The 13,538-nt window shown below is 40.2% G+C and overlaps 2 protein-coding genes across 4 annotated transcripts in view; one reads left to right on the plus strand and one right to left on the minus strand.

The window, feature by feature from the left end:
• DOCK2 (dedicator of cytokinesis 2) overlaps positions 1–13,538 on the minus strand; it is a 397,545-nt gene that overhangs the window by 205,544 nt on the left and 178,463 nt on the right. The gene's annotated exons all lie outside the window — the stretch shown is intronic.
• Positions 1–13,538, plus strand: part of INSYN2B (inhibitory synaptic factor family member 2B) — a 175,995-nt gene that overhangs the window by 113,296 nt on the left and 49,161 nt on the right. Inside the window, exon 4 of one of the 3 annotated variants that reach the window (XM_026007361.2) lies at positions 164–3,157. The exons of 1 other annotated variant lie outside the window; for it this stretch is intronic. In XM_026007361.2, coding sequence (XP_025863146.2) covers positions 164–350 — 187 coding nt within the window. In that variant the 3' untranslated portion in view covers positions 351–3,157. Of the gene's footprint in view, positions 1–163; positions 3,158–13,538 lie in introns of those variants that run through there. One more of the 3 variants, XM_026007364.2, reaches the window with a different exon arrangement.

Consider the following 13,538-nt stretch of genomic DNA (forward strand, 5'->3'; position numbering starts at 1 on the left):
TTGAGAGGGCTGGCAGAATCTTCCCAAGGTCAGTAGGTACTTAAGCATCTGGGACTTGATCTCAAAGCCTATGCTCTTCCATGTCAGTTGGACTCTTGGTGATGCTAAATCAATATGTGATGATTTGAATTTACTTTCCTTCCTTCTCCTCTATGTTTTTCAGTGTAGAATATGATTTTCGGCAGCAGGAAGGCAGGTTCCATGAAGTTCTACAGAGTCTGGAGGAAGCGGAACCAGTGGAGGAGGCATCTCCCCCACCAAAGTCCCCAGCAGAACCCCCAGTCCCTGAGAAACAGGACTTAAGGAGGAAAACCAAGAAAGTGAAGAAGAAATGCTTCTGGTGGATCTGAGCTTGTTGGGTCTATTCCCTTTGCCCTCCCCAGATACCTCCCCACGGTGGGGAAATCACTGCCCTCAGGCCTTCTCTACTTCTTAGCACAGGCCCCAGGTGGTTAGCCATTCAACCTGCAGAATGGGAAAGACTCGGGGCTAGTTTAGCTGCTGCTGGACACCTGACAACTAATTACACCCGAATGAATGATACTGCTTGCTGAGGACTTCATGGAACCTAGAGTGACCACTTGCCTAGTTCCCTGTCATACATGACCAGGCCACAACCTTGTTTGAAAGTCTAAGTTCCCACCATGAGCAAAACCTCATCACATTTTCCAACATCTCCATGATACTAAACACTTCCTTCTCATCCTGGGTTCATCATCCCAAAAGAAAACAATGTTGTGCATAACAGGAAGATAGAGGAGCATTATAAGCAGACACCCCAGGAAAAATTAGATACATAAACTGGCAGTTTTCCAAGATATTGTCATACATAAACACAACAGAAGTAAGGCATAAAAATGTGAAATTACCTAGTGGGTTGGGTCATTTTCATTTAGATCCCAAATCAAGGATGTGTCATCTCATGCTGTGTGAGCTTTATAGTCTGTGGCAGAGTAAGAGGTTATAGCAGAGTATAAGGAACTTGTTGGTATGGCTACCCTACAGTTGTAACTGCTGCAGTAGGGCCTGCCTTAAACCATCATGTTCTCAGCCTGGGGCCTTGTTTGGGCTTGAACTTTAAGATTGGGCTTGAAGTTTAAGATTCCACAGTTAATGACCCTGCAATATTTAAGAGATGAGATCCAGCAGCTTGTCTGTCCATTTCATCTTACTAGTAATATAAAACTAAGGTAAAAGACAACACTGGTTCTTGGTGATTCATCTCAGCAACAGCCTTGTAGATAAGTTCCAAAGTATATTAATCTTCACAGTCTCCCTTTCTGATGACCAGGTGATGGTCACCTGACTGAAGAAGCAGCAAGACTGGGGATGAGGATATATTTTTTACATTTTAGTATTAAAGACCTTTCCTTCCCAAAGTCTGAATTCTTTTGAAGTCTGACTCATTCTTTTTGAGAAGACCCTCATACATGTGGGTCCAGTCAAACTTGCATGGCTGAAAAAACTACTAAAGTAAAATAATTAATTGCTACATACTCTTGGGGATAAGGGGCAGGTTGGAAAGGCTCCTATCCTTTGCATTAAATTCTCTACCAGCCTGTGGTTGCATTGATGCTGCTTAGAAAAGGGATCCTAAAGCTCAATAAGCATTCAGTGAAAAAGGCATTTCATAATCCCCTTTGCTGAAGATCAGGTGTCTGAGTTAGAGTCTGCAGAGTGCACGTGGGATGTATGTACCCCACTGCAAATTGAGACTAACTGAACAAACCACTCCGACAGCTTCACCTTTCCCTGTCACCCTGCTGCAGTGCACAAAGCTATTTCAGTGGGAACGAGAGGGAAATTTGGCAGAGAGTCTCAGCTTGCACTATTTAAGTCTTGGAATGTCATTCAAGATGTTCTCATTCTGTTTCTAGTGTAATGTTTAAACCCACAAAATGAGACCAGAATACATAACACTAAGTTGGAATTAAGATAAATACACTTGTCATACTTAAGAAGTCACATTTCAATAAGATATGCTACCACTGGCTAAAAGCCACAGATCTTTCTGTATCCACACAATCAACTCTCAGTTGGCCCCAACAGTGGAAAAGAACAGCACAGAGGATAATCCAATAAGACAAAATCATTTGGGATCTCTTATATAATTTTATCTCATAGTAGAGCTTCTATCTTAATTTGCTTTGCTTACACTAATTTTCAAATCAATTTATATTCTTGGGTAGCATGTTAGAAAATAATCCTGTTCCTGGAATTAAGATACCCAAGTAACACAACAGTCTATTACACTAACCTTTGGCAAATTGCTTAAATTTTCAGGACCTGTTTGTCCACTCTTGAATGGAAATATAAATCCCTACTCTACCTACTTTATAATCTCTGTGCATATTCCAACATCAAAATGAGCAGGATGACCCAGAGCTGAGCTGGATCACTTGCCAGAGTTAGCCTGCAATGATGAAGAGGTGTCTGAGGTAACTCACACAAAAAGGATAATCCAACCCTTGGATAATGAAGCTCACCTTGTCATACATTTACATTGAGTTGGGGGGCCTAAGATAAATCTTCAACTGAATTAAATGAAATTGGAGTTGGAAAATGTTAACATTTTTTAGAACGACAACAACAAATGAGGCTATAATAATTCTATACCAAAGCACAACACAGCATTGCTCAGGCCACCAACCTGAAACCAGGAAGGGGGTCTTTTCTGAATATTGAAAATTTTAAATAGTTAGGAGGGAAATGGATTCAGTAAACAACTTCCTGCTAAACAAAAATGGTTATCTCTATATTTTGAACAACACACAGATCCATATGCCAAACCTCTATAACTCATCGACCATGTGAAATCACTTCTTTGTCAAATATTACGTAACATCTACCATGATATTCTACAGAAATAATGTACCTGAGGTTATATGGTTTTATGGAGAGATATTCATTTAGAAAAAATTACTTTTATAAAATTGAAGGGAAAAAGACCAAAACATCAACTTCAGTTGTAGGAGTTTATGTAGCTGCTTTCTCTGTAGTCAAAAAAATAGGTACTCACTATACTTGGAACTTCATACCAGTTCATCTATAGAGCACCTTCTTAAAGACTATGTACCAATGTAAGGTTTTGTAAATTTCTAAACTGTTTTAAATGGGATATTATCTTTTGCAATAAACTTACATATTTTTCCTAGGCTTTAAGACTCCATTACTAGCTTGGGTTGATTTCGGTTATAAAATTTAAACTTAAAAAGGATGACTCAATGGTCCTAGTGACAGAGATAATTTTCATTATATTCACTTCTGTATGTTTCCCAGGAAAACAAATCAACAAAGAACATATTTAGAATATAGTGCCTCGATGATCACCTGAAGCCCATGTGTCCTGGGAGCAAAGGAGGCTGTTTAAATCAATCGAATAGTTCCTAGCATCATTCAGATGGATACACTTTCATGATTTTTATCATTATTGTGCCCATACAAAATAATTTATTCAACATTTAAAATTTTTTTCCTGTAACTTTCTTCCTTAAAAGGAAGCTTTATATCACTATCAAAAGGAAACCAATATGATGTTCCAAAATTAGAAGATGAAATCAAAATAATGTTATCAAATTCTTGCTAAGTTTTTGAGTGTTGGAGGTGTAAAGTCTGAGACCAGCTCTCTTTGTTAAAAAGGGAGATTAGCAAATATTCAATACATGCTAAAGCGACTTTCACATCAAACACATTTTCTACTTGACTAATCAGGATGTTTGAGAGAGAATTGAAAAGAAAACAACTTTTCTGTCATGTGATTCCATTTTTTTCCCTTCATTGTCCATGAGCCATGTAAAGCCAGCTTGTTTACCAATTTAAGGCAAGAGGAGTCTTGGGCATAAAATCAGAAGTCTTGGGTTTGATACTCTTCTGCCATCTTCTTTTTCTTAGGTGACTTTGGGAAAGTTAACCTCTGTGAGCCTTGGACTCCTTTTTTTAAAATATATAATACTGAACATAACCTTTGCCTTACAAGGGTTTCTAACACTTAAGTGAAAGTCCTGAGCACAATGTAGAACACACAACAGATGCTCATTAACTTTATATGCATTCATTTGCTGATTGAAGTAAATTGGGAGAAAAGATGCAAGATGCCTTCATGGGGCTGCAGTGGGTTTTCAGAAACAAGCTTAAGATTTTCTCAGTGCAGCAAATGGTATTGATGAGGAATAAACTCTTCCTGCCCTTATTAAGATAAAAAACCAGGACAGTGGATGTTCACTGACAAAGTCCTCAGTGATCCAGAAGAATAATATGCAGGCATATCAAGCACAGCATAGGACTCTGAGAAATTAAAGATCCTTGTTGTGTGGAATCAAATATCCTTGAGGTAGAAGACACTGCAAGAGTTGGAGACCTGCCATTTTAAGTATGAGGCAGTCAAGTAAGGCTAGATGAGTTGTCCAAGGCTCACGGCAATAGCTCAGGGAAGTCAGTGCTGGAGCAATGTAGTGGTGGGATAATATGGGAAGTCTACTGGACACCATGACCCAGGGCAGTTCCAGGAACCACTGACACTAAACTTGAGACCCATTCTAACTGGCAGGTTCAACTTCCTCATTAGCTGAGCAGAGGTTTCAAATGGCCTTTGACCAAAAAGGCTTTCATTTCAAGCTACTCAAGGCAACTTGCTGTATGCCAAAAACATATTTCTTTTTTTAAGCCCCAAGAAGCATAGATGTTTTATGATCGTCATGGTCATAAAGTGTGGCTTACAATAAAAAGAGCTGTGGGACAAATCCATACCCAACCAATACTGTTTGTTTGGTGTAAACCATGTTTGAGAAGCTTAATGCTCATAAGCCCTTTTGGTTTCATCTCAACTTGATTTACAGCTTGAATTCTTATTGGTCACATCCATCACCCCTACTCCCAGTGTTTCCCAAATATATTATTTCAGCCTGCCTCCTACAGTACTCTTCGTGGGCCCTGTAGGAGGGAGTCCATGAAGAGCAAACCTAGAGCTTGGTTTTCTCACTGCCAGACTAAGCCAGGTGCCAAGATAAGCATCCCTTTCCTCCAATACTGTCATCCTGTTCCAAACCCCTTCTCTTAGTTGGCCTCCACAAATGTGTCCCTACTGATCCACCAACATGCACTCCCTTCCAGCACATTCTCCACATTGCAGCAAAGGTAATAACTGAAAAATTTAGATCTGACCCCTGTCACACTTTGGCTTCCTGATAAATTTATAAAAAAAAGACCAGGTCTGTCACTATGAAGGGTGCACCTGCCTCTCCCATGGAAATGCCCATCTTAGGCACTTTCCTTGTCTGCTCTACAGTCACATTGAGTCACTTTGGCTTCCTTGAACCCATTATGTTAACTCATCCTTAAAGGTCTCTGCAAACTTTTCCTTCTGCTTGAAATATGCCATCCTCCCTGCCCAGTTTCCAACTCTGTTGGGGCTTCCCAGGTAAGGTTTTCCAAGACTACTACCACCACTTCCCTAGATCACATGAAATACCATTCTTGCACAATCCTCTGGCACCAGGCACCGCTCTATCAAATTTTTTGACACAGTTGACCTTATACATATATTTGTGTCATTTTTGATGACTGTATTTCTCTCTCATAGTCTATAATCTTCTTAAGGTAGGAATCCTGCTTATTTTTGCTTACTTTTGTATCTCTAGCACTTAGCACAATGGAATTAAAATATCTGTTGCAGGAATAAATTAATGAATGGTTTGGATCCAGTGGACAGACACACACACTCAGAAATGATTCCCAGTTTTTCTCCCTTCCTATTCTCATATGTGGATGGTCCCACTGGAGTGTACCGGTTCTGTCTTCCCCCCAAGAACATCCATTCTTCTACTGACTAGTAAGTAATGTGCCCAGGGCTTGCATTCTACTATGGTCTATGTGGCACACAGGACCCAGAAACATCAAGCCACTATCATCCTACCCCCACTGCCAACCTCCTAACACCTTTATTCTGAATATTGACAGTCCAGCTTAACTTTGTTTCAGAACAAATTGTCATCATAATTAAATCCCAATGCATTTTGCACATTTTACCAAGACACTGCCTCACTGTATGAAAAGAAAATTACCTCTGAAATTAAAGCAGACTGTTAACTATTTTCTATGTAATGTTTCCATTAAAATGCCAAAATTTATTACATGTGACCTAGTCCATTTTATACAAAATGCAATTTAAAGAAGACAGGGTCTAAGTGAAGAAGCATTGGGCAGGGTTATTTTGCCTTGGCATAAACCACAACTAAAATGAAAAGACAATAAACATCACACCAAAGGATTATTTCTTCCAAAGTAAATAAAAGATTTATTAACATGAACGGCCTCATCAATTCTCAGAATCCAGAACTATATTTATTTAATTTCACTCAAATGAAACCAGTATTTTTTTCTCCTTGCAAAATCTTAATATGCATTTTTTAAAAATTATCAGCTAAACACAATGACCTCTCATTGGTGCTTGGATTTGGTTTCCCAGGTAGCACATGTGATATTGTGATACTCTGGTTATGCTGACAGAAAAGCCTTTTTTCTCCTGAGCCAAATGGGCTGAGTCATTTTAATTGTTGAAATGCAGAGTGGTTCACTTAGTTCTTATACAAAGTACCCCAAACCTTGACTGAATCTAATCCCACATGCAGAAATTCCATATGGGTGATGGAGAAGAGGGGAAGTCATATGCTGTTGTCATTGTTTTTTGTTTGCTGGTTTGTTTCAAGATGAAAAACAATATGCTTTCTGTAGTCAGGGATCAAAGGGAGCAAATTCAATGTCATGCAATGAACTCACCACTCACCAGACTGGATTTCCTGGAAGAGATCCCTCCCTTCTCTCCAGGACCATGCATCCCCAGAGCCAGGGAAACTTCCCAGATGAAACCCAGTCCATAATCACTTTTTTCCAACCATTATTGATTACCTTCTCTGTGCTAGGCAAGAAAATCATAGATGCAGTCCTTGTATCATAGAGCTTATTATGGTCCAGGGAGGAGAGATGGGTTCTGATAATAAGCACACAGCCTTTTTTGATTCATGCACCTGGATGCCATCCTTCACCCCTTCCTTTTGACCCTCTTAATGCTGTCCTTGTTATTCTCTTGTGATAATTATTTGTCTTAAGTTATAGCTATTTCTAGTTCTCCCTTTAACTGATTTGTTCTTTTTCCCCACTATATGTTGTGTCCTGAGAGTAGGAACTATTTTCCTTACCTTATGAAGTCTTAAGTGCAGGAGGTGTTGTTTAACTGAAACAAATGACTTCGCCATGATGAGCCTTTGTCTGTTCCACATAGAACCCTGCACTGCACTGGCTTTCAAGGGCTACTTTCTCTTATATTTTCCAGCTCCCTCAGATCCAGCCCCTTCCCAGCTGCCTGGGGATCTCTCTTAGACACATATCTGACTGTTTCCTGCCTTCCAAATCTCTAATAGAACCCCACCACCATCCTAGTGCCTAACATTCCTCCCACAGCAAAAAAGATTCCTTACAATCTGACTCCAAACTAGTATGTGTTGCCTAACTTCCTACTACTCTACTTCCCTCTATGCCCGCCTCCTTGCCACCTTCCAAAAAAGTCACAGGCTATTTATCACGTATCAGTGACTTAGCACTGCTGTTCCCTCTATCTGGGACATTGTTCCGATACCTATCTATCATGGGAAATAATTTTCATTTGGGGGAAAATAAATGAGTATTAGCCATATTATACTAATTATGATAAAAAAGGCTCTAGCTTCTTGAAGTTTAAATGGGCTGTTATTAAATAATGCTTTGCTTCCATTAACTGATTTATTTCAAGGTAGCTTACAATTGCCCCATTTTCCAGGAGAATAATTGAGGCTTGGAAGGATATAAGTAATGTGTCCAAGCCAAAAGTGTAAGGTGGTGAAGGCTGGAGTTGTTCAGGTCTGCCAAACTTGGGAGCTTGGGCTCTTAACTCCTATGGCAGACAGTGAGTTGCAATTTAAATGTCACCTCCTCTCTGTAACTTTTTCTGATCATCCCCCGCCCCTGCTATGAGATTAGTCACTCCGTCCTCCGAGTACTCATGGCGCTTTAAACAGGCTGCTGCTTATATTATCTTGACATTTCTTTTGTCAATCTCTCATGCATATCTCCACCAGGGAACAAAGTCCTGGGGGACAGAAATTGTCTGCATCTCTACCTCCTTCTAGGTGTTTATCACATTGCCCGAGATGCTGTAAATGCTTCATATATGTTTGTCAAATGAACTGGGGGAAAATATGAAGATGAAAATGTTAAGAGAAAAAGCAGTCCATGGTAGAGAGACCAGAACAAAGCCAGGAGCCCTGACTTCTGCTCCTGATTTTATGCACAATTTTGAAAAAGTACTTTCACCTCCATCCCCCACATCTGTCTTTAAAATGAAACCATCTGCCTTTCTGGCTTCACAAGCTGGTTAGAAGAAAAGTAAAATTATATACATGAAAATGCTTCACTAAGTTTGACTATCTCATTAATTCCTATTTTTAAAGAAATAGTGTTTGAGTGGTTTTTTTTCCTGATTATAAAAGGAAAGCAAAATCATTTTAGAAAAAGTGAAGCTACAGAAATGTACAAATCATGTGTCGCTTAAACAGAAGATACTAACATAATTTTAGCTTCAGAGTAGGCCTCCAGGCCTGACCTCTGGGAGATCCAGGGCCTCTGATAATCTTCCCTTCCCTGGCCTTTAGGGTCCCTGATGACTTTCTTATTGTTGTTAGGGTCCCCTGACTCTCTATATTTAAGACCTAGAATTTCCTCATGTTAATAAAAAATCATCAATATTTAATGACTGCACAGATGCATCATTTTATGAATATAGCATAAATCTAGAAAAAGGGGTTCTGATCTTGAAGGGTCATTTTATTGAATTGATTTCTTTGAGTGTCTTTAGACACTTCAGACAGAAAAGCATGGACTGAACTCCTGTAGGGGAAGCCTGCTGTATTGGAGGTTGTGCCAACAGGGTTTCTCACAGGGAAGGTCCAGTTCCTCAACGATATGCCCAGAGAAAGACCCTCTTTTATGGGATTTTTCCTTCTAGTTTGGGACTCAAGCCTTTGCAGCAGACATATGGTGGCCAGTTTCCTCTCAAGGGGGCTTTATTCACAGCCCAGCTATAGCAATAGCTTAAAAATAATTCCCAAATCCAGGAAAGATCCAAAGCCAGGGCCACAAAATAGTTTGTCATCTGATTCACAATACTTGCATCAAAGCAAGAGAAGACTCCAGCACTGAAAGAGAATAATAATGGCTCTTATTTACCAAAGACCTGCTAGGCAGTAAACCCTGTGCTACAAGCTTTACACACACTTCTTTATTCAATTCTCACCATGGGATTGACAGGTAATAACTATTATTAGCCCCATTCCACAGATAAGGGCACCAAGGAGCAGAGCTGTGAAGTGAAGAGACCTCCTAGCCCTGGGATAAGGCCTCCTTGCTCCTTAAAAAAAAAAGGAGTAGCAGGTCCTGGCTAGCAAAAGCCTTTCAAACTGTAGGCTTTGTGCCCCAACCCCACTGCCCTTAAAAAGCAATGTTGGGCATAGAAGTGCTCAGTCAATACCCAAATGGCAGACGTTCTAAAGTTCTAAAATTTCCAGAGTTCCCCAAAGACAAGAAAAGGCTGTCCTCTCTCCCAGTGCCAGATCATGGTACAGGAGATAAAAGTGAAGTCTTACCTTTTATTAAAGGTAAATAACTTTTTTCAAAATCAGATCTGTCCAGCTCCACTTATAGAAGCTAAAAGGCATTAAGATATTTGGAAGTAATTTCATTAGGATGATGATGTACCAGTCATACATTTCCTAAGTACTCATCTTATAATTCCCAAACTCGGTCTTCGCCTCTCCCTCCCTGCTGGGTGCTGCCAGCAGCAGCATATTTCCTATGCTCCTTGCCAGTGGAGGCTTCACCATAGGCGCCAGCTTCTCCAGGGCTTCAGCTTGACCCCCCTGAAAAACCATAAAGCACATGTCCCAGTGCCATATGCAAGACTGTCACGGCAGCAGCAGCAAGGGTGTGCTTATTACCCAGGAGCATTCTGTCCTCATAGCAGAGGTCTGCTTGACTAGGCAGACCAGGAAGGATGCAGTAGCCGTTTTAACAAATTTAGGAACCTCATAGTTCCACTCAATTCCCATCTCTGTGGTTCATCATGGAATAGAAGAAAGATTTAGAGAATGAAACCAGCTCTTCTTTAATGCCCAGTTCTGAAACTTTGATCTGTCTGAAAGAATCCTACCATACAGGACTAGTAAATATTTGGGAATTTTACACAGAAAAGTTTTATATGAAAGTTTGATATGTAACAAATCTTCTCTTGTCTTATTTTTTTAAATCAGAATTCTTTTAAAGCTAGACATCAATCTGTACTTTCAATTAGTTTGTTCTTTCCATTCATTTACTCCCATAGCTTGAGTAAAATGCCTGCCACCTGCCTAACCCTCAGCCTATGGACAGGAACCCCAAAGAAAATGGGATACAGTCCCTTTCCTCTAGAATCTTGGTCTACTGTGGAACATAGATAGGTGAAGAGGAAATTCTATTATGATATGGTAATGCTTTAATTGAAAAAATGGACAAAGAACAATGAGATCACTGAAGAAAGATGAACTTGAGGAATGAGAGATTTCACAGACCGTAAGACAAAGATAAGGCAAGAAATGCCTTTCCTTCTTACCAACCCCTAACCCTTCTTCTCCACCTATTCAAACTTTTCATGTCATTCAAGAACTAGACCCAATTGTATGAAGTCTACCTCAGTAACTAACTTCTGTGTATACCTGCTATGGGTTCTTTGGAAGTTGGGACACTAAGCCATTTTTTTTGCATAAATATTTTAGGCCATGTACTCCTTCATATACAATTACCAATATCCTTATTAAAACAAAGCTTCCAAAAATAAAAATAAAAAAAAAAATAAAACAAAGCCTCCCCACCCACAAGAGCACCCTCTACAGGACCAGATCACGCAGCAACTAAGCTACCCCAAGCTAATGATGCCATGTCTCATTTACCAACTGAAATTTCAGGTCTCTTGTATAATGTTTGTTCTTTTTCTTAAGCTGATCTCCCCCTAACACATACACACGCATTTACTTTCTTAATATTTCTCAAGTTTTATCTCAAAAAATCAATGTCCCAGTTATGTAGAGTGAAAGGCTTAAAATGGTGCCTTTGAACTCTATAAACCTGGATTTGGACTCTATCTTCCTCCTTATCTGGCATGTGATGCTGGACAAGAGGCTTAAACCCTCTGATCACTCTTTCCTTTCTGAAAGGGGATCATAATTTTTGTCAACCTCACAGATCAAAGTGCCACACAGTAAGTACCCTAGAAATGTTCATTGTAATTATCACCAACATATACATCCTCTGAAGAGAATGAATATATCCTCCCTCCAATTCATTCCATTTGGTCCAAGTATTCAAAAACAATTCTCTGTCTTCTCTTACCTCCTATCCTAATCATGTCATAAGGATGATAATGGTAACACTTGCATGTTAAGAAAAATAATGATGCTTAGTATATAAGTAAAACAGATATCAGAAATATTCCATTTCTTCAGCATGTGTTCACTGAGGTCATCCTATATGCCAGTATTTCCTGTAGATGCAGAAGTGATGAAGATATTCTTCTGTAGTGCTAGAAAGAATGTTCTCATGACAGTATGATGAGTACATGAGGCAGGTTCAGGCTGAAGAGAGCAGAGAAGTCCCAACTTACCTGAGTGGAACATGGGTCAAGATGTGCCTCTGAGGCCAAGACATGAAGGAGAAAGAGGAGTGTATGAGGAGATTTTGTCAAGAAGGGTAAGAGGAGTATATTCTATACAGAGGGAATGTCATGCAAATGCCATTTGGAATGGAATGCAAAGGAAAAAAGGAACATTCGGTAACTAACAGAGCAGTTCCATCAAGTTAGCACAAGAGTGGGAGGTAAGGAGTATAGGGGAAAGAGGCAGGCCCTCATATTGGGCACAGTGAAGGCCATGGTGAGCAGCTGGGCCTTTATCTTTGGCCATTGTGGGGTCATTGATGTTCTACTCACCAGGAAAGTTCTACTTTATAAGACCACATGGGCTACAATATGAAGAATTCAAAAGGGACAAGAAAGGAGACAGTGTGTCTTGTTAGCAGCTGCAGCTGCAGCAGCAGTGAGAGATAGTCATGGCCAAATCTGGATTAGTGGCATTGGTGGTGGAGGAAAGACTTGGATTTAAGAGGCCTTTAGACCTAGAACTCGGTGGTCTGCTCAAGAGCATGGAGACAAGCTGCACACAGAAATATTGTTTGTTAACAAAGTCTTGGGTTGCTGAGTGAAGGTCGTGAGTCAGCTAACCACTTCTGGTGCAGAACCTCACATCCTCATGTCTTAGACTGTCCTTAACCTCCTCTCCATGGGACAGGGTTGGGTGAACTTGGCACCAACTATCTTGCTGTGGCCCCTGCACAAGCATCCTGGAGTCTGTGGGCTCAAAGTGTGTCAGATAGTGGGCATGTGGGTGGGCCATTTGCCATTCAGAAAGTGCGGTCAGAGATTTGAAAGCCTGGCTCTCTGATGACGCAGGTGTTTTATGGAGTCTTCAGTGCTATTGTGAGGTAAAGCAATGGAGGATAAGGTGATTTCCACTTTTTTTTTTTTCCTTTTTGAACGAACTGCTCTGAATTTCCAGAGCTGGCATGATGCCAACTGCATTTACCTTTATTTAATCATTCAATAGACTCCTCTGCGAAAACAGGGGTAATTAGGCCCAAAATATATCACCCAGAGGCTTATTTTAATTACCCAAAATAAAAGCTAGATCCCAATTTCAACAAAATTACCAGATTGTTTTCCTTCCAAGAATTTCTGGCAGTGTTTAAGTTCCCTGGTTAATTCTCCCTATGAGATTGTCCATCCTCAGCACTAAGGAAGCCAGACACAGGGGACAGCTTTCTATAAAGCAGTCAGCAGCAGGATGCACTGTCCAGTGAAGGTTCCCTGAGATAGCCCCTCACCTACACAAATGAGTCTGGAGAGTTTTCCTTGCATTGCTCCAAGACCAATGGCACAGAGCAACAGACACTCACTTTGATGTCAGGCATCCTCAGTTTATGTCCCATCTTGCCACTAGCTGTGTGACTTTGGCCATTATGCTTTCACCTTCTGGTGTTCAGTCAGCCTATTCTCCCAAACCATGGGATATGTAATGATAATTACCTGTGAGGACTCAAAGATGTGCTCTATCACACGGTAGTGATTTCCAATCCAACTTTTTTTTTTTAAACGTCTCTGCAGATTACAATCAATGCAATAATAAGCCCCTGTGTCACAGTTCAATTGGTAGCATGTTCTCTTTTTAATGGGCACATAAAATCATGGTGCATCTTACATTGAATAAAATATGACAAGTAGCACATAGAAACCTGGTAAAATGTTAACTTCTCAGATTAAGTAGGGCTTTTGCCCCCCCTTACTCTTTTGCTCTTATAACACAGCCTTCTTTAAAAAAACCAAAAAATATGCAGAAACTTCTACAAGAGCTTTTGGATTGGGCTGGAAA

Source organism: Vulpes vulpes, chromosome 4 (assembly GCF_048418805.1).
Source record: "Vulpes vulpes isolate BD-2025 chromosome 4, VulVul3, whole genome shotgun sequence".
Taxonomy (NCBI): domain Eukaryota; kingdom Metazoa; phylum Chordata; class Mammalia; order Carnivora; family Canidae; genus Vulpes; species Vulpes vulpes.